Source organism: Nesoenas mayeri (assembly GCF_963082525.1).
Source record: "Nesoenas mayeri genome assembly, chromosome: 18".
Classification (NCBI taxonomy): domain Eukaryota; kingdom Metazoa; phylum Chordata; class Aves; order Columbiformes; family Columbidae; genus Nesoenas; species Nesoenas mayeri.
Window position 1 is genome coordinate 4,205,072 of NC_137566.1, and position 18,077 is coordinate 4,223,148.

The window sequence follows — 18,077 nt, forward strand, 5'->3', positions numbered from 1 at the left end:
TTTGCTCCTCTTCTTCACAAGTCAGCTGCTTTCTCAAGAAGAGTTGGGGACCATTGATCAGAACAAATAGCTAATTCTTAATTTTAGAGGCAGACTGGTTTTCCACTTCCTCGATGAAGGTGGCAGCCAGTCCTTCAGGCTAACACAAGTCTCTTGGCCAAGCCCCAGTGGGAGAAGCAAACCAGGAGAGAAAGCGAAGCCAAGGGAGTGCAAAGAGACTGACAATTCCCACAAAGGCTCCGAGGGGTCCCCACGCAGCCTCCTCCCGGGGGGTATCCCTGCGCGATCTCTTCCCAGCAGCAGCTTTGTTCATTTAGAGCCAGAACTTGGCTTTTATGTTTTTCCCCTCCCATTAAGCTGAATGTCACCTGCCTTGTCCTCTTTGTGATGTACATGATGAGCTGGTTCTCCCTGCCTGGCTGGAGTGTTCAGGGAGCCCTTTGCAGCAGGTTGGAGACAGGAGGGTGCGCTGAGCCCGGGTTTCATCCCTTCCTTGTGCCATTTAAGCACAGCAGCAGGCAGACGCGCCTTTCAGAGGCAGAACTTGCCTTATTTGTTCTTTTTCTTTAATTGTTACCTGCATAAGTGGAAGTGAAAATTCTGTCTGATCAGACAGGGAAGGAAATAAGAGATCCATCATGCCATATATGCCCAGATGTTGTATATTCATAATTCTGCGTGCATCTCTACTTGTGGCTTCTCTGAAGAGCCTGCATACAGCCTGCTTGCTTAAATATGGCCTTTACACATGCTTGCATGCAATTCATTTATTGTATTATTATTATTTTTTTAGCTGTGTAAATACCCGTGTGTTTCCATGCAGGTGCTGAAGCTTATAAATCATCTTTGGGAAGCAGAGAAGGCCCTGGCCAGGAGAACAGCATGGAATACATGGAGGTGTCCCTGGATTCCCTGGATCTCCGGGTCAAGGGGATCCTCTCCTCACCGGCCGCAGGTCAGTGGGTACTGCCTGACCACCGAGCTTTATGGGGACCAAGACCCGGAAATGGGGGCTTTGTTCTACCGGTGACAATCGGGGTCCCGGCTGCCCCCTGGTGGCTGTGGGGACCAGACTGGCCACAGAGTGACCGGGACCCTTGGAGATGGGGAACCGAGTGGGACAGGCAAGCTGGGACATCTCCTTGGACCCCTCAACAGCTCACCCACAACTGCTGAGGGTCAGGATGGGCAAGAGTTACCAAATACCACAAGGACTTTCCCTCTGCTCGGATGTCTTGAAACAGCCCTTCTCTAGGCTTGGTTTTTGGAATCGGTTGGCTAAGGGAAACTCCTTGCAGGGTTTGTAGCCCTGGGCAGGATGCTGTGGGGAGGAGTGATGCCGTTGCTAAAGAGGATGAAGTTAATCGTTGAAACTTTGCGGCGAAATAACTCTCCTTTCAAAATACTTGAAAAATAGCAGCATGGTTCCTTCTCACTGGGACTCAATCCCGTAGCAGGTTTGGGTAGGGAAAGCTTGGGACACCAATGTGAAGAAAAATGTTGGAGGGTTTGCTTCTGTGATGAAAACATTGCAAAGAGTTGACTGTGTAGGATTAGAATATGAGCACAGGACTAAAAGCAACCGCTTTGTCGTTAGGCCAGCGTTTAGCAGTCGTGGGTAACGTAGTGATTGAGCTGAGTCCAGAGGCGGCACAAGAACATTCATGCTGGGCCCCCATACCTGGCGGTGAGCCCCCTCAAAAGCCATTATCCACCTTTAAATAGGTTTGAAAATGTTAAATATCTGAGAGAAAGGGATGAGGAGAAGGCAAGAGCGTCTCAACATCGTACTGCTGTCTTTTCCCTGGTTTGTTCGCTTTCCAAAATAAATATTTCTTGGTTGGCTGAGACCGAATAGTCCCAGGAATTTTGTTTTCCCATCTGTATAATAAGCCTCTGCAAATAGAAGTTTGTGCTTTCCTGGTATTCTCTATTTATCACTCCACTAACTATTCAAATTTCCAACTCCAGGTGGTTTCCTACAAATCTTCTGATGCCAGAACACAGTGTTGTGGGGCGGGTGGGGAGGAGAGACCGGGTGATAAAAATCTGTACGTCATCGTTGTTCTTCCTTGTTGAGGTTTTCGCAGAGTAAACTGTTCTCAACTTCTTATTCTTGATTTCAGCACAGTCATCTGTAGCGTGGCTGGACTTAGAAAGTACAGGATCCATTTGCAAACCCCAACTGTTATAAGAAACGGGTCTCTTTTACAGGGTGCAGATAATGCCTTGAAAGCAGGAAGATGCCCCAGGGCACAGGTGGTGTTTGATGGACTGATCCTTTTCTCCTGGAAGAGAATTACAGAGTTGATTTACTGGTCTTATCTACTCCAGGTCTTTCCAATGGTCCTGAAGCAATGGAAGTGGATGGGCTCCAAGAAGTTCCCCTCTGTAGCTGTCGAATGGAAACCCCCAAAAGCAGAGAGATCACCACACTCGCCAACAACCAGTGCATGGCCACCGAGAGTGTGGACAACGAGGTAGGAGCCTGTCTTTTCAGCTTCTCGCAGACTTTCCTGCTGAAGACAAAGACATAAAGACTAAAAAGCTGTGCTGGAAACATGTGCTGGGTCACACGGAGGTCTTTGCATCCTGCTAGGCTGGGCATGGCAAAGGGAACCGTCTCGCTCGCTAAGCTGGGGGCTGCAGCGCGCTGTGTGCTTTGCACCATCGCGAGGTGGTGCGCTCTGCGCTGGGTGGATCCCTCTGCTTGTCCTGGCCTGCGCGGCTGGATCGAGTTGATCTCACTGACGCACTTCAGGCCGGGTGGGCTAAAATACAATAGCATGAGCATATCCGATCAGAGGAGGCTCGGAGCTAGTTTCCCCTGAGTATGATGGTGATGATACAAACATTTCCGTAGCCAGCTCTTGAGTTTTGGGAACGTGGCATGCCCTCCACCTGCCCTGGCCTTCCTCTCTCCTGCTCTTCCCCAAGCATCTTCTGTTACAAATCTTCCTCTGTCTTGGCAACCCTGTGCAGCCCCCAGGTCTGGCTCACTGAAAATCACAGGATCCCAGAATGTCAGGGGTTGAAGGGACCTGGAAAGCTCATCCAGTGCAATCCCCCCATGGAGCAGGAACACCCAGATGAGATTACACAGGAAGGTGTCCAGGCGGATTGGAATGTCTGCAGAGAAGGAGACTCCACAACCCCCCTGGGCAGCCTGGGCCAGGCTCTGCCACCCTCATCAGGAACAAGTTTCTTCTCATATTGAAGTGGAACCTCCTGTGTTCCAGTTTGAACCCGTTACCCCTTGTGATGGCACTCGGTGCCTTTCAGTCCATCACAGCTGAGCGAGTTGGGCTCTGCTGGTTCCGGAAGGGTGGAAGTGGCAGGAGCGACTCCCTCCCAGTCTGGGAAGTGAGGCTGCAGGACAGGAACACGCTCAGTTGATCCTCCTTTTGCATTTGGATTTCTTTTACAATCTGAGCTGTGCTCACACTGCAGTGTGCTGATACTCGCTGGGAGTAGGACAAGGAGTGAAAACATCCCTAGTTCTGTAGGATCGCAGGAGAAGGGTGGATGGAGGGAGAGAGGGATAATCAGATTTGCAGCCCATCTCTGCTTCTGTTCGTACATGCTGGTACCTGTACAGAAGGGAATTTCCAAAGCATGGCAAAATCAATTCATTGAAGAGAGAATGCCCCGGAGACTTATAGGAGAGAGGGGGACCCCAGGATTTCTAAATAAACAAAAAGTATATGAAAGAGTTTCTTCTGGTGTACATGGTGGCTTGATAGTTCTGTCCCTGGATAAATCAGAGAGAGAGGTAGCAAAGGCCACGCTTTCTGTTAGATTCCTTTTCGTAATAGGATAAGTGACTCATAGGTGTTGTAAGAATATTATATGTGTGAATAGTGGCTTCTCCAGACTGTCTTGTCCTCGGAGAATGTTATAAATAATTATGAGCACCCCGCTGCACTCTCTAATGGTTGGAAATTAGCAGTTCCTCATTTCATACTTCTTTTATAGTTTCTAACAAACAATATAGTGTGACATAATAATGCAGGGACTTCCTCACCTGGACAGTGCAGCTTTTCATGTGTTAATCAAATTTCCTTAGCTCATAAGTAAAGTCAAGTCAATGGTCCCCTCCTGCCACCCCCGCAGCCCCTGGGCTCTGTGTGTCACCAGTGTCACAGCCACAGATAGACTTTGCAGCTGGAATTTGGGTAAGTTGGATCAGAGATGATGAGCCCAGGTTCAAATCCATTCTCTTTTGCTGTAGGGGTGTTCATTCTGCAGGAGAAGTGGAGTTAAACAGACTTAGAGAGGAAGTCTAGTTTTGTTGAGGAAAAGCAGCAAAGCAAACCTCTGCTAGCCCAGAGGGACAGTCGGTGGGCGACGAGCAGGCTCCGCGCTCCTGACTTCTGCTCGTGGTGGCAGCGCGCAGTAAACCAGGCGCAGATTTCGGTAGAGATGTTTCCTTGTAGCAGCCTTTCATGTTTATATTTCTGGATTATAATTGTCCTTTTCCAAGCACCTGGGGAGAGCCAAGGTTATGATCAAGAGGAGCTAACGGAACCCAAAGAGCGTCACGTCATGCTCACAGGTGGCAGCTGGGATGTGAAAACGTCATCGACGTGCGAAGCGTTGATCCTTGTAACGCTCACTGGGGAAAAGCGAACCCAAATTATGGAGCCTGCTGTCATTAACAGAGCAAAGCAAGGTGGTGCACGAGGAGGCAGCTTTTTAAGCCCAGAGCTGTACATTGGTGAAATCCTTCGGAAAACATGCTCAAAATATGACTTCAGGCGAGCTCTCGTGAACGCCTGGCTGTTCATTGCTGTGGTCTGGGCAGGGGCCAGTGCTGGAACCAGTACAGACGATAACTTTGCTGGCAGCAAAGAGCAATTATTTTTCGCTTTATCTTCCTGTGACTTCTACTTCTGAACAGTAACAAGATTTAGTGCGTATGGTCTTGTTCTCTTGGTCACCACCACCCGCTCTTCCTGGCAAAAGGCGAGCGTGTGTTGTGTGAGTCAGGCCCCTGGGACTGCCCCTGCTGCCGCTGCTTGGCTGCTGCCTATTTCCAGTTACAAGCAACTCGGGGTCCACATGCATGCTAGTTAGTAAATGATACGTTTCTTCCTGAAAGAGCATCTTTCACAGCTTCCTGCCGCACCGCTAATGCTATCTGGCACGCGTTTGAATTACTGTGACAAAACCAGGGCTCGTCGAGGCAGCGTGCAAAAAGAATCGTCTTCCGCACAAGCACAGAGAGTGTTCTTGGTCTCCAGTGATTTCATTTCCTTTAATTTCTCCTATTCCAGCTGGGCCGATGCACAAACAGTGTGGTTAAGTATGAACTGATGCGCCCGTCTAACAAAGTCCAGCTTTTGGTGCTGTGTGAGGACCATAGAGGGAGGATGGTGAAACACCAGTGTTGCCCTGGCTGTGGATACTTTTGCACTGCAGTAAGTCCCTGCTCTCAATCTAGGGAAGGGGGGACCTGGCGCAGGAGCTGGAAGAGCTGACGGTGGAGATGGTACCTAAAGGGGTTTACTGGCTGCCTGGCATCAGCTCCACCTCGTTCCACAGCACGTCAGGTGGTATTTTCAATAGGAATGTGTGTGAGGGTAGCTGCCATTGTCACCTTTACCATCCTGGAGACCCCAAGGGGTGTTACTGGAGGGTTTTCACTGGGATTGCACACAATGGAAGTCTTCCATTAGGGATTTCTTTGGAACGAGGGTGATTGGGTTTTTTTTTGTTTCTCTGGGCATATGAATCACATCAAAAAATGTATTACCTGGGTTTGTAAATGAATCTGTGTGCACAAGAGTGGTTCTGTCCCCGTCTGCTAATGAGGGTTTAGATGGGGAACTCGAGTGATGGTGCTGGGACAGGCAGTGTTGGAGATGTGCTGCTGCTTCTTCTACCTCTGCCACCGAGGATTTTAATAGCGTGGTTCGGTCCTTTAAGTTGTCAGCATCCTGGTAAAGCTGAAAAGCACCAGTCGAGGGCCTCACAGGGTGATGGGGAGGCTTAATTGTCTGATGCGAGTGTTTGTCAATGAAAGATGCTACGGTAGTTTCAAGCATTATTATAAATGTAATAAATGGAGCCATCCTGGGTTTTCCTGCTGAGTCAAAGATCATCTAAAAGATAAAATCCTCAAAACCCATGAAGGCTGAAATAGAGTTGATCAGATTGCTTGGGAGTACCGTGAATTAAGAAGAGTGGGTTTTAACTGACCTTTCCTTACACAGTCTTAGATCTCTGAGCGACATCTCATAGTTCATGCAGATGAAGCTGGGAGTGTTTGTCCATCACTAACAACACAGAGCACAGCAGGGCTTCAGGTAGCACTGATATCACAGGGCAGCCAATGCTGGGGTACCTTCAGTTCAGTTCGGAGGAGTTGCCCCAGTCTGAATGAGCAGTCGGCCACATTATTGGGGTTAAACAGCATACGGGGCTGGTCCAAGCAGAAAAGTCTCATGCTTTAGGTTATATTGGGGTTTGGTCCTTGAATATTTGTGCACAGCTTGGTTAGGTAGTTTTAATGCTGGCTGAGAATGCAGGTCTGAAGTTTTCTCTTCCAGTTTTGAGGGCACCCTTACAGTACACTGGCACTTCTGGAAATGTAAGAACTTCACGTGTTCGAGGAAAGAGCTGAAAATTGGGACTTATTGGTTCTGTTTCCCAAATGCAATTAAAAAACTTGCTTTGCAGTCCCTAACCAAGTGAGTTTTTTCCCCGTGACCTTGGTTTTGTTCTCTTCTAAAGAAGTGGCAGTGCTCGCTTACTGTATTGGAAGCGCCAGGGACGAGAGTGGTGCTGAATGAAGTATTTGGGAGATCTGCGGATGAGCATGTGCAAGGGTAAGGCACGTGCTGACCCAGGTGTGAACTTCTCCTCTGTGGTTTCTTTAGGGCACTTTCATGGAGTGTCAGCCCGAGAGCAGCATCTCCCACCGTTTCCACAAGAACTGTGCCTCCCAGGTCAACGACATGAGCTACTGCCCACACTGCGGGGAAGATGCCTCCAAGGCCAAGGAGGTGACAATAGCAAAAGCTGACACGACCTCAACGGTGTCACTGACCTACGAGCAGCAGAAACCAGCGACTGTGGAAGGAAGAGCTGACACCACAACGGGGAGGTGAGCCTGGGAGCAGCCGGAGATCCCAAACCTTGCACCAAACCGGGCTTTGCATTTGGACACTTGCGCTTCTCCTGGTGGAGCGAAGTGCTTGCTGGTCCTGCTCTGACAAGCCAAACTCAGCTGCAGGAATCTGCAAGCGTGTTTTGTTGTGCTCACTGTCACACAGAATCACACAGAATGTCAGGGGTTGGAAGGGCCCTGGAAAGCTCATCCAGTGCAATCCCCCCATGGAGCAGGAACACCCAGATGAGGTTACACAGGAAGGTGTCCAGGCGGGTTGGAATGTCTGCAGAGAAGGAGACTCCACAACCTCCCTGGGCAGCCTGGGCCAGGCTCTGCCACCCTCACCAGGAAGAAGTTTCTTGTGTGTTGGAGAGAGCACAACGTAGAACCATAGAATGTGCTGAGTTGAAAGGGACCCACAAGGCTCATCGAGTCACAATATCACAGTATGTTTGGGATTGGAAGGGACCTCAAAAGATCATCTAGTCCAATCCCCCGAGTCCATCTCCTGTCACTGCACAGGACAACCCCACAGTTCACACTGTGTGTCTGAGGGTGTTGTCCAAATGCTTCTTGAATCCTGGTGTCCAAATGCTGTCTAAAAGCAGCCACATGATGAGCTGGGGCAGAGGCCATGAAGATACGGGGGGTTTAGGAACTAGACCCATTCCTGCCTCTTATTCCTAGGAATGGAATAACAGTGGAATGAGTTGATGTTGCCAGGTCTGCTAAGTGACAGGGAAATTGGTGCAGTACCAAGCCACAGCGTTGGTGGGCACAGGTATAAAGCGAGGATCAAAATGTGGAGAAAAGCACATATCAAGCCATCCCTGTGTTGAACAGTGCTCTGACTTCCCGTCTGATCTGATCTTGTTCTGGTGGCTTTTATGACTGGCCCCATTTTCCTGGGTTTCATGTAGCACTAAGTACGTCAAAATGTAATCATAGGGCAGTGCAACTCCTTTTTGGGGCAAGTTCTTTTGGAAAAGGCTGTAAAATATGTTGGCTTGATGTTTCAATTTCACTTAAGCTTATGTGTATTTAAAATCCATTTCCTTTCCTTCTTTGGCATAAGATACACACTGTTGTGTGGTTTTAATGCTTGTGCTTTGGCTGTCTTTGATTTCTTCTCCTCAGTGGCACTGGGACGCGGTTATCAGAAGAAGACAAGCCAGAAAGTTCGGCTGCTGAGGGGTTTGACATGGCTGGGTCTTCGGTTTTCCCAAAGCCCACTACTAGCCTGACCCAGGGACCAGTTAAAGAAACTCTGGAAAGTGCCCTGATTGCCCTGGACTCCGAAAAGTAAGAAGAAAACCACTAGGTCTCTCCAGTTCAAGTTGCTTCACCTAGAGAAAATTGAGATTTAGCTTCTCTGCACTTTCGCTCCACTCAGACCTCCTTTTTGTTCACTTCGGTCACTTGTCACCCCCAACAGATTCAAGAGAACAGTCATTGCTCTACATGTCTGGAGGATTTAGTTTTTCACTGGCCCTCCAACCCCAGGTGTAACTACTGGGAGTTCCGATTTACAGTCCTAAGACCAGAATTTGTTGCTGTGTGGCACCATGTGGCCCTCATGAGAACAAGGCTGGCTGTGGTTCCAGCTGGAAGTTTCCAGATCTCCTTCTGGAGCGCAGTTCTTGGGTTTTGTTGGGACTCTGGAGCTGTACCGTAGGAGCAGACTTTGTCATGCACACGGGGTAGTGGTGGGGTAGGGTGAAATGTTCTTCCATTAGTATTCATTACACCTCTTTTCCCCTGTCCTGCAGACCCAAGAAGCTACGGTTCCATCCAAAGCAGTTGTACTTCTCTGCAAGGCAAGGAGAGCTGCAGAAAGTCCTGCTGATGTTGGGTAGGTGTCTCCTTCCCAGGTCGTGGTGTGTCTGGCAGCGCTGACAGCTCCTGCCAGAGCCCGGTTCCCTGCTTGACACGTTCCCCACCGCCCCTCGGGAGAGGAGCTGGAGGAGAAAGTCGCTTTTGCAAGGGATGCGTCATTGGAAATGGCTTCATCTTTCTGTGAAATGTGGAGCTGCTTCCCACCTGTTTCTGCATTTGGGCACGGTTTTAGCCAGAGAAGCTGTTTCTGTCCCCAAATGACCTATGTGTGATTTTTCCAGTCCGACAGAACTTTTCCTTTCCATGGAATGGGATAGTGAGGTATTTACATGCAGGAGAGAGGTAAAAAGATGGGAAGCAGCTTAAACTGAGACTTGTCAGCAAGAGAGCAGAAAGGAACAGCCCTTCAATACCCTGGGTTTGTTCTGGGGTATGTAGCCGTGTCACCAGATGACTTTGAGCTGCTGAGCTTGTTTATACCAACAAATATTCCGGAGGAATCTCCCCCTTTGAGGGACACAGTGTTTCCTTGGGATCATTTCCTTTCCAGTCCATACTTTGCAGTACATTTTTGGACGCTTTCTGTTCTTTTCGTTCATCAGATTCTACTTTTTTCTTCTAGCAAGTGTTAGCTTCATTGTTCGTGTCTTCAATAGCACAAAAACGTTATTCATTGATATTTAACTACGGCCTCATCATATGCAACATGTTATCACGTCCAGACATCTTTGTCTGGCTGTCATCACCACTGTCAGTCTTTGCACAGCTGTGAGAATCTCTGGGCAGATCCGGAGCTCGTGGTAGTTGGAGAAGCTCCATCCACTTTGCAGCCCTGTGTTTGCTGAATGCAACAAGGATCGCTGATATTAATTGCAGTTAATAGTGCTGAGACAGAAAGGCCAGGTGGTGCTGACTTTCTGTTGTTTCCAGCTTGTGTCGCTTCAAACAAAGCAGCATTTCATTTTCTTTTTATCCTTGTATAGTGTTTGTTGGTTTTGTTACGCTGAGATGGCCTGTGTAGAAATTGTAATGCCTTAAGGGTATTAAATTCCATGGTGTCTCTGAACCTCTGGGTTTGGGGGCTGCTGTGTATTGAATGTCCTGGGACTGCCCCGAGGTCTTTCTGGCTTGAATGTGCAGTGAGTCATGAGGAAGGCTGAGGATGGACTGGGAACCCGTCCTTAAAAAGCCTTTTAGTTGAGACCTGGTTCTCCTGTTATATTTTAATCTCTGAATTGTGCTTGAAAGCATCTCTGCTCTGTTTTCCAGTGGATGGAATTGACCCTAATTTTAAAATGGAGCATCAGAGTAAGAGAACCCCTCTCCATGCTGCCGCTGAGTCTGGCCACGTGGACATCTGCCATATGCTGATTCAGGTTTGTCTACACTTACGTTCTCCTGTACAAGCGGTTTTCCGTGGTTTTTTGTCTCCTGCCCCGCATGACTAAAGCACACTTGGAAATCAGCACTGAAATGTCCCTCCTATTAAAAAAAACCCCTATTTATTCTCAGGATTTGCTTAGGGAGGAGTAACGGAGGGTAACATGAGGTCTTAGAGGCTGTATTTCTAGCTGGTTCTCCAAGCAAGCGTTGCTGTTTGGATAATGAGCATGTGGGGCACAGGGAGCACATGGGGACATACACACCTGAGCGTGCCCTGCCCTGGGTGCTCTGCCAGGGTGCTCTGTGGAACCAGGATGGGTGGGACCTAGCGCACCCTGTCTTCCCTTCTGCCAAAACCTCAGTAACCCCAGCAGGACTTTCCTCTGCGGTGTAAATGTCCCGCACGTGAAAAGGAGAGAAGGAAAGATGCAAGTATGGCTTATTGTCTGAGATTTGGATTCAAACTGAGAGAGGATGATCAAAGACAGAGGTGCTCTCATTGGACCCGCTACAAACTGACGTCAAGAAAAGCATTTTAAAAGCGATATTTTTTTTCTTTTTTGTACTGGCATACATTGTCTGGAGTGACTGGAAGCGTGTTCTGTTTACCCTGTGAGACTGGAAAACCTTAAAGGGCTTTGAAGGAAGCAGCAATTCCACATCTTTGAAAATGAACCTGCTGGGATGTTGCATTTCAGCATCTGGAGTCAGAGGCTTTCAAAGTGCTGTTTGAAGATACAGCTCCAGGCCTACCCTGCTGCTCTCACTCACTTAACTAAGGGAAGACAACGGAATGAGCAAAAGGAGCAAAATTTGCGAAATATTACAAACAATTTGAACTGAGTATCAGTAGGGTTGGTTGGTTTCCAAAATCTTTCATCTTCTTGTCTCTTCCCTCATGTCTGGCTACTGCAGTAGCACAGTATTTGGCTGGGAATGTACCCAGCTTGTTAAACTTGAAATGCCTCTTCTCTGGTCTGGTTTAAATAGCTGTAGCTATTTAAAAGTAATCAAAACAAAGGCATTCAGTGGGAGGCACCTGGATGCGAAGGAGCCAACTTCTCGTGCCAGGTGAGCCTGAGTCAGCGCGTGGCTGCTGTAAACAGGTCTGCGCTTCACATGGATATATGCACGCGTGGCCTGCCAAGAATTGTGCTGTTTCTGAGATTTTTCTTTTGGTTTCAAGTATTGGGTGGGTTACTGAGCTAAGCAAAGAGGTTTTTTTACAGCTCCCACCTCTGTTGCTATCAGCAAGTTGTTCCTGTTGCTTGTGATGTTGGGAAGAGCTTGTTTTCTTCATTATGTCCGTAGAAATGATAGACCAGGGGAAACAAAGCCGCCGGAAAAAGGAGGCGGATTTTTTCCAAATTGTTACACAAACACTATCTAGAAAGTAGCAGTCCAAAATACATTAATAATTAGGAGTTATTTAATACCAGCTGTTGTATGCCCTGGCTGTAGAAGGCAGGAGAGCGGGCAGGCAGTGTGTGCTCATTCTCAAAACAGGCGAAGTTGGCCTGTCTGCTTTCCTGGTTTTATTTAATTTCCACCCCCCTACTTAATATGCCTAAATTTCAGGAAAAACCTTGCTACTAAGCCTTTACTCCCACACCCTTCCTCTGCTAACCAGGAATTATTATAACTGTCCTTATATTTGCCTCGGCCTCTCAACAGGCTGGTGCTAATATAGACACCTGCTCTGAAGACCAGAGGACCCCACTGATGGAAGCAGCAGAAAACAACCATCTGGAAACTGTGAAATACCTTATCAAGGCTGGAGCACTAGTAGATCCTAAGGTAGCTGTTTATTCCTTATATCTTTCTCCTGGAAAAGCCTCTCTGCACCATTTCTTTCTCGATAGGTTTGAAGTGCCCAGGCAGAGGGGATGTGGGCTTGCTGGTCTTGGCAAGGCTGTGGTTGTTGGCCGTACCATTGTAACGGTGCAGTGTCCTGGCTGGGAGCAGTTTGGGGCAATTGCTGCCGCTTTCTACATTAGTTTCTGCCACCAAATGTAGGGTGTATTTAATTTGACATGAGGCTGCTGAGTATTAGTGTCACAAATCCATTGTAGTGAATTTTGGAGTTTGATTTCAGAGTTTCTTTCTCTTTAGACTCTAATAATGAGAATTTTGGGGTGACATTTTAAAATGGGCTGGTAATTAGGTGCTTGCCAAGCCAGCAAAAATGACAGAGGAAGCTTTGCTTTCCAAAGGACTGACGTGCGGTTACTTGCAGTCAAGCTGCACTGGCAAAATCAGACCCCATCTTTAAACTCTACCCTTTAATTTAAACAATTACAATAAAGCGCAGCTGTCTGTTTGCCTTTAGCATGCTCTGCTTGCTTCATGATCTTGGAAAATGTACAGATCGTTTATTAGTCCCATAAATCAGACGCTATTTGGAGTAGAGGAACCCTTCCCATGTTAAGTTCTTATTGTTACAATAAGTTACAATACTGCTGCTGTTGGCGTGATCCTCGGCTGTCGCCGGGGAGTACGGCAGGACCAGGACACGCTTGTCGTGAAGGAGCCGGCAGGTCAGGAGCATTGCACAAGGTACCAAGTGCTGCCCAACCCAAGCCTAAAACAGATCCTTGTAAGCCTGGTTCCGACCTGGAAAGGGGAAAGGGCAGGACAGGTGGATTTGGGTTCATGCCAAGCACTGTCCTGAGTGTCTTGGAGCAATCCAGACACCTCTCACCTGATTTATTCCTGTGGAAGATAAAAGACAAGCTTTTATTTTGCTTCTAAAGGTAAAGGGAAGGAAAAAAATCCTGAGCTTGCAAAAGCAAATTAGAAGCCTGAGATCACGTCTGAAGTCTAGACTGGTTTATTATGTTAATTAATTTCTTGCACCAAATTAGTCATCTTTTCGAAAGCAGCAACACTGCAGTTTATTGAGAAATGGGGGCGTTTGCTGCTGCCGAGGCTGCCCAGCCCTGCGGGGCCATGCTGGGGACCCTGGGGTGAAGCTGTTGATCCTGTTAATAGGATGTAAAAGCCCCGCTCAAAACCTCCAGGAACTTTGTATTAAAATACGTCTGCTCTCTGTGGCGTTGAGAACCTGCCCTTGGCTCGTGCTCGGGGAGAGCTGTGGGGTTATTCAGACATGGCAGGAACTTCTAGGGGTGTAGAACCCCCTTTGTTAACCCAGGGAGCCCTCTCAGTGTAATCCTGACCCGAGGTGTCCCATCCTTGGTCAGAGCGTGTCCCCAGCCCTGTGCTATACTGTCCCTCACTCTGATGCTGCTTCTAGGGGCTTAGAAGGAAGGAGTAATTTTGGTTTTCGGTCTCATTCCCTGGTCTCTGGGCCTTTCTATGTGCTACGCTCTTGGGATATAAACACCTGATACCAATCAGGCTCCAGCCAGGATCTTTCGTGTGGCGTGTGAGTGTCTCTGTCATGAATCACTGCCTGTCCATCTCTACCAGATCCTGTATTCTCAGCTCCCAAAGGCGTTTTCCTTTCAGGCTTTGCAGTTTTTATCCCCCATCTCAGCAGGGATGGGCACGCTGGGGGTTGCTCTCTCGAGAGGCTCCTGGCCCCTTGTGCAGGACATCCCTCTGCCCTGCTGCCAGGTGCTGGGATCAGGCCTTGTGCTAATAAAACGCAGGAAAAAAAATGTATAAACAGAGCATTTCAGGTTGAGCCGAGCCCACTTCTCTGTTGTAAAGTGCAAGCTCTGCCTCTGTAAGGGGTTTCTGCCTCCCTTTGGCTCTCCAGCACATGGAGGAGAGTTGGAGAGCATCTGTTAGGGAAGGGGAGCGTTAATCTGCCAGGATTTGGGCTGGTACCTTCCCTTGGCTTTGCAAAGGTGTCACTTCCCATAGCCTTTGCATGTTCCTACTCTGCACAAGTTGCACCTCTGAGCTTTGCGTGAAGCTCCCTCTGCTCCCCACTGGTGTTGGTTGCTGCTACTCGCTCCCTTCCTGGCAGTGACCTGGGGGCTTTTGGAGTCCTCTGCTCCATCCATGAACTTCTCCGCTGGTTTTTGAGCATTGCTGGTGTCGTCAGATGTGGGAAAGGCTGGGAAGGGCTGTCCCTGAGTGCTTGTTCTCTGGTTGTGTCCAGGACGCGGAGGGCTCCACGTGTCTGCACTTGGCTGCCAAGAAGGGGCACTACGACGTTGTTCAGTACCTGCTCTCCAATGGGAAGATGGACGTCAACTGCCAGGTGAGGCCTTTTTGCGAGGGGCAGAAGCTGCTTTTCTCTGCGACCTGGGTCTCAGCAGCACGCTGTCTGTGCAGTGATTACTCAAATACAGTCCTGCTGCTGGCAGGGACCTAAACATAAGGTGACAGTGCCTTGGCATGGCGGGGAGGTGATCCCCTCCCCTGACCTAGTGGAAACTTGAATTCTGTGTGCCTCAATTTGCAGTTTCTCCTTGACCAAACTTTGCTGGTGGAGCCTGTTTCCAAGGCTGTCACCGTGCTCCTCATAGCAGGGGGTGGTGGGATCACAAATGAGCTGTGGGATGGGTCAAGCCTGACCCATCATCATAGAATTTACCTATTACTATGGGGTGAGGCCACACAGCATTGGGGTTCCTCATCCTGGGGTAAACCTGGCTCCCCCAGGCTGCTCAGGGAGCTTTTCTAAGAGCTTTTTACATGAGCTGGATGCTTGTTGTGCCTTTTGGACAGTCAGCTGTATCTGAACACCCTGGAGGTCTATTGCCAGTCTGCTGAGCTGCAAATACACTCCGGCCTGCTGAGGCGAGTTGGCTCGAATCACGCTGGGCTCTGCAGGTCCTGGGGGACCTCTGCCTGCAGTGGCGTGACAGAAGGAGAGTGATGAGACAGAAGTGGGGAGGGAAAGGATCTGGGGCTCCCAGGCAAGGTGCACACGGCTGTGGCTGCCAAGAGGCTTGTAAATCCAGCAGGAAAACGTCTTGTCGGCTCTGCGTGTCTCACCCTTTCCTTTTGCTCCCTAGGACGATGGAGGCTGGACGCCAATGATCTGGGCCACCGAGTACAAGCATATCGAGCTGGTGAAGCTGCTGCTTGCAAAGGGGTCAGATGTCAACATCCGTGACAATGTGAGGTTCTTCCTGGAATCTGTTTTGAAAGTTATCCACAGTTTCTCTTTGAAAACTGAACAAGCCTGAGAAGGCAGATTGCTGGGCTGAGCGTGGGGAGATGCGGTGGTGCCTTGACAAGGGTGGTTTGGAGCAGCGAGTGAACAGTGTCTGCTGGGAGAATTTTCCTCCATACTCTTTACAAGCTGGCAAGAAATTCTTTTCCTCCATCTCTTCTGACATAGCCCGTAGAGACGCTGTTCATAACGCTGTGGTTGTGGTCAGCTCTGCCTTGCTGCTCCCGTTCCAACTGGGTCTGCACTGCTGTCACTTGGACACTGCACTGGGCAGATCCCCCTGAGTCCAGACTTACCTGCTCCATGGTGATCATGGTCCCGTGTGCGTTGGGCACGGGTCAAGGTTGGGGGCATCTCTTGTGCCTTTGCGGGGCACAAGCTCATACTCGATGATCCTCATGGGTCCCTTCCAACTCAGGACACTATATGACACATTATATCAACACTGCTCCTCTTCTTTTTAGTTAATAGTGTGTTTCTAATTTTTTCCTGTCTGTCTCTAAGAATTAGAAACCCCAGCAGTACCTGCAAGGCAAGCCAGGGTGTGAACTGGCGTCCTTTGGCCTGTAGATGTGAGAGAGTTTTTTAGATGAAGAGCAATTGGCTTCCCCGCATTCTGCACAGAGTTGTTCCAGCAAAGCACCTACCCCGCCATCAGTTTCCCCTCTAGTATAGCTCATGGCAATGTATTTTTTTATGCGAGGCTGTGAGTGCATTTCTGACTTCAAGGGATACAAGCAGCTGGTTTGTATTTGTCTCCCTAAATGCTTCGGTTTGTGTGTCGGGTGCTGACAGGGGCAGGTGTTGGCACATTTGTCTGAGAAATGCTCCAGCAGTTCCCAAGGAGTCACTGTCCCCAGTGTGACAGCCCCTTCTTGGTACAAACCTCTGTTTCCTTAGGAGCTTGGATAGTTCACAGGCAGCTCCAGGTCTGATACTGTTGCTAAAAGCAAAAGTCAAGACAGGAGAGAATGATTTTTGGGTTGTGATGGCACTGACTGAACACAACTGACTTCTTTGATCTGTCGCCAAAGCCTTTGGCTACTGGTTACACGATCACACAGTAAAGATGAAAATCAAAATCAGCTCAGTCAACAACTTGCTCAGAAGCAAAAGATCCTCTTAGCAGATGTATGTATGGCACATCCGTTACCGTACCTGCCTCCTGATTGCAGCCACTAAGAAGCGATGTCAGTCGTGCTGGGGAACATCACGCTCTGGGAGAAATGGTTTTGATTGTAATTATGCTGCTGTTAGGCCGTGGCCGATTCGAGGCAAAGTAGCGAGTGTCGCTGTCTGACCTGTGTGTGCAGCAGCGCGTGGTGTGCGATCGACAGGATGATTTTATTCTGTAGATTGGTACGTGATGCTCATTAGGTTTTTTTCTAGATGTTGCCATAATGGGATACAGAAGCCGTATAGAAAGAGGTCTCCCCCCTCCCTGCTATATGTCAATACCTCCCCTATTTAAGGAAGGATCTAAGTTAAGTTGCAATGACTAAACAGTGTGCTTTATTTTTGCTTTCAAGAAAAAAAGAGAAAAGTTAGGTGATCATCACTATCATCTCACTGTTGTAATTGATGTCTGTAGAGCTTGTCATGGGGAAGGGTTGGAAGTGTGCTGCAAATTGCACTGTAACAGAAAACAGAGTATCATCGCTTAAAATACCGCCATCAAAAAGATGAGTGTTCAGCTATTTCTAGTGCCGCTAATGAGACATGAGTCCATACAGTATTTAAGAGATGCCTGAAGTCGGATTGATTGCTCTCCCTGTGGCTTGTGGTTCTTTCTAGCACCTTCGCATACCCTATAGCTTGTGCTGTGCTCTTCTCTCTAATTCTGCAGCGCTGGGAGACGAGCTGGCTTCGCTGTGTGTCTGGGCTGGGGAAGCGCAGCTTCTAGCCTCTTCCAGCACATTTGCTCGTGTCTGTCACCCCTCTTGTGGATTGATCCGGATTGTTTTGTGGCTCCGAGATGTGATTTGCCTGCGTGTCAGGCAGGCGATGGACCCGTTTGTGTGCAGCCTCCCCATCTTCGGTGTGCGGAGGCGGCTGGAGTGAGAACTCCCTGCTTGTCTGCACGGAGATTTCCCTGGCAGTCCCAGCCAGGAGGAGCAATGTAGAGAGGGAGACTGCAAGCCACATGTTGAATGCTGCAGGTGTAGCACTAAGGGTGGTGAAGTCCCAAAGCGATAGGATTTTAATGCACTAAACAGCCTCTGTTCTGTTTTCTTTCCCTCCAGGAGGAAAACATTTGTTTGCACTGGGCCGCTTTTTCTGGCTGTGTTGACATAGCAGAGATCCTGCTGGCTGCAAAGTGTGATTTACATGCAGTGAATATTCACGGGGACTCGCCCCTGCATATTGCAGCCAGAGAGAACCGCTACGAGTGCGTCGTGTAAGTTCAGCCCCGGTCCCGCCGCTTCTCTCCTTCCCCTGCTCGCTCCTTCTACCCAGCGCTGGCTGGAAGGCTCAGGAGGTCGTCGGAAATGCCTTTGGCATTTAAGCGCAAACCAAAATCGGGACAGAGGGTTTGTTTTCTCCATCACCCTGTTCCTAGGGAAAGTGGGTCTGAAATACTGGGTGCTGCCAGAGCTGGTGTAAAACAAGATCACAAAACATGGGGTGATCCTGATGCTTGGGCAGGGG

The 18,077-nt window shown here is 48.9% G+C and overlaps 1 protein-coding gene across 1 annotated transcript in view; it reads left to right on the top strand.

Moving 5' to 3' along the window:
- The window catches only part of EHMT1 (euchromatic histone lysine methyltransferase 1), a 56,426-nt gene that overhangs the window by 23,447 nt on the left and 14,902 nt on the right, over nucleotides 1-18,077 (top strand). Inside the window, exons 8-18 of the mRNA XM_080355980.1 lie at nucleotides 824-955; nucleotides 2,335-2,480; nucleotides 5,277-5,420; nucleotides 6,882-7,108; nucleotides 8,252-8,416; nucleotides 8,884-8,966; nucleotides 10,220-10,326; nucleotides 12,008-12,130; nucleotides 14,406-14,507; nucleotides 15,268-15,372; nucleotides 17,672-17,826. Of these exons, the coding sequence (XP_080212106.1) occupies nucleotides 824-955; nucleotides 2,335-2,480; nucleotides 5,277-5,420; nucleotides 6,882-7,108; nucleotides 8,252-8,416; nucleotides 8,884-8,966; nucleotides 10,220-10,326; nucleotides 12,008-12,130; nucleotides 14,406-14,507; nucleotides 15,268-15,372; nucleotides 17,672-17,826 (1,489 nt within the window). The remainder of the gene's footprint in view (nucleotides 1-823; nucleotides 956-2,334; nucleotides 2,481-5,276; nucleotides 5,421-6,881; nucleotides 7,109-8,251; nucleotides 8,417-8,883; nucleotides 8,967-10,219; nucleotides 10,327-12,007; nucleotides 12,131-14,405; nucleotides 14,508-15,267; nucleotides 15,373-17,671; nucleotides 17,827-18,077) is intronic.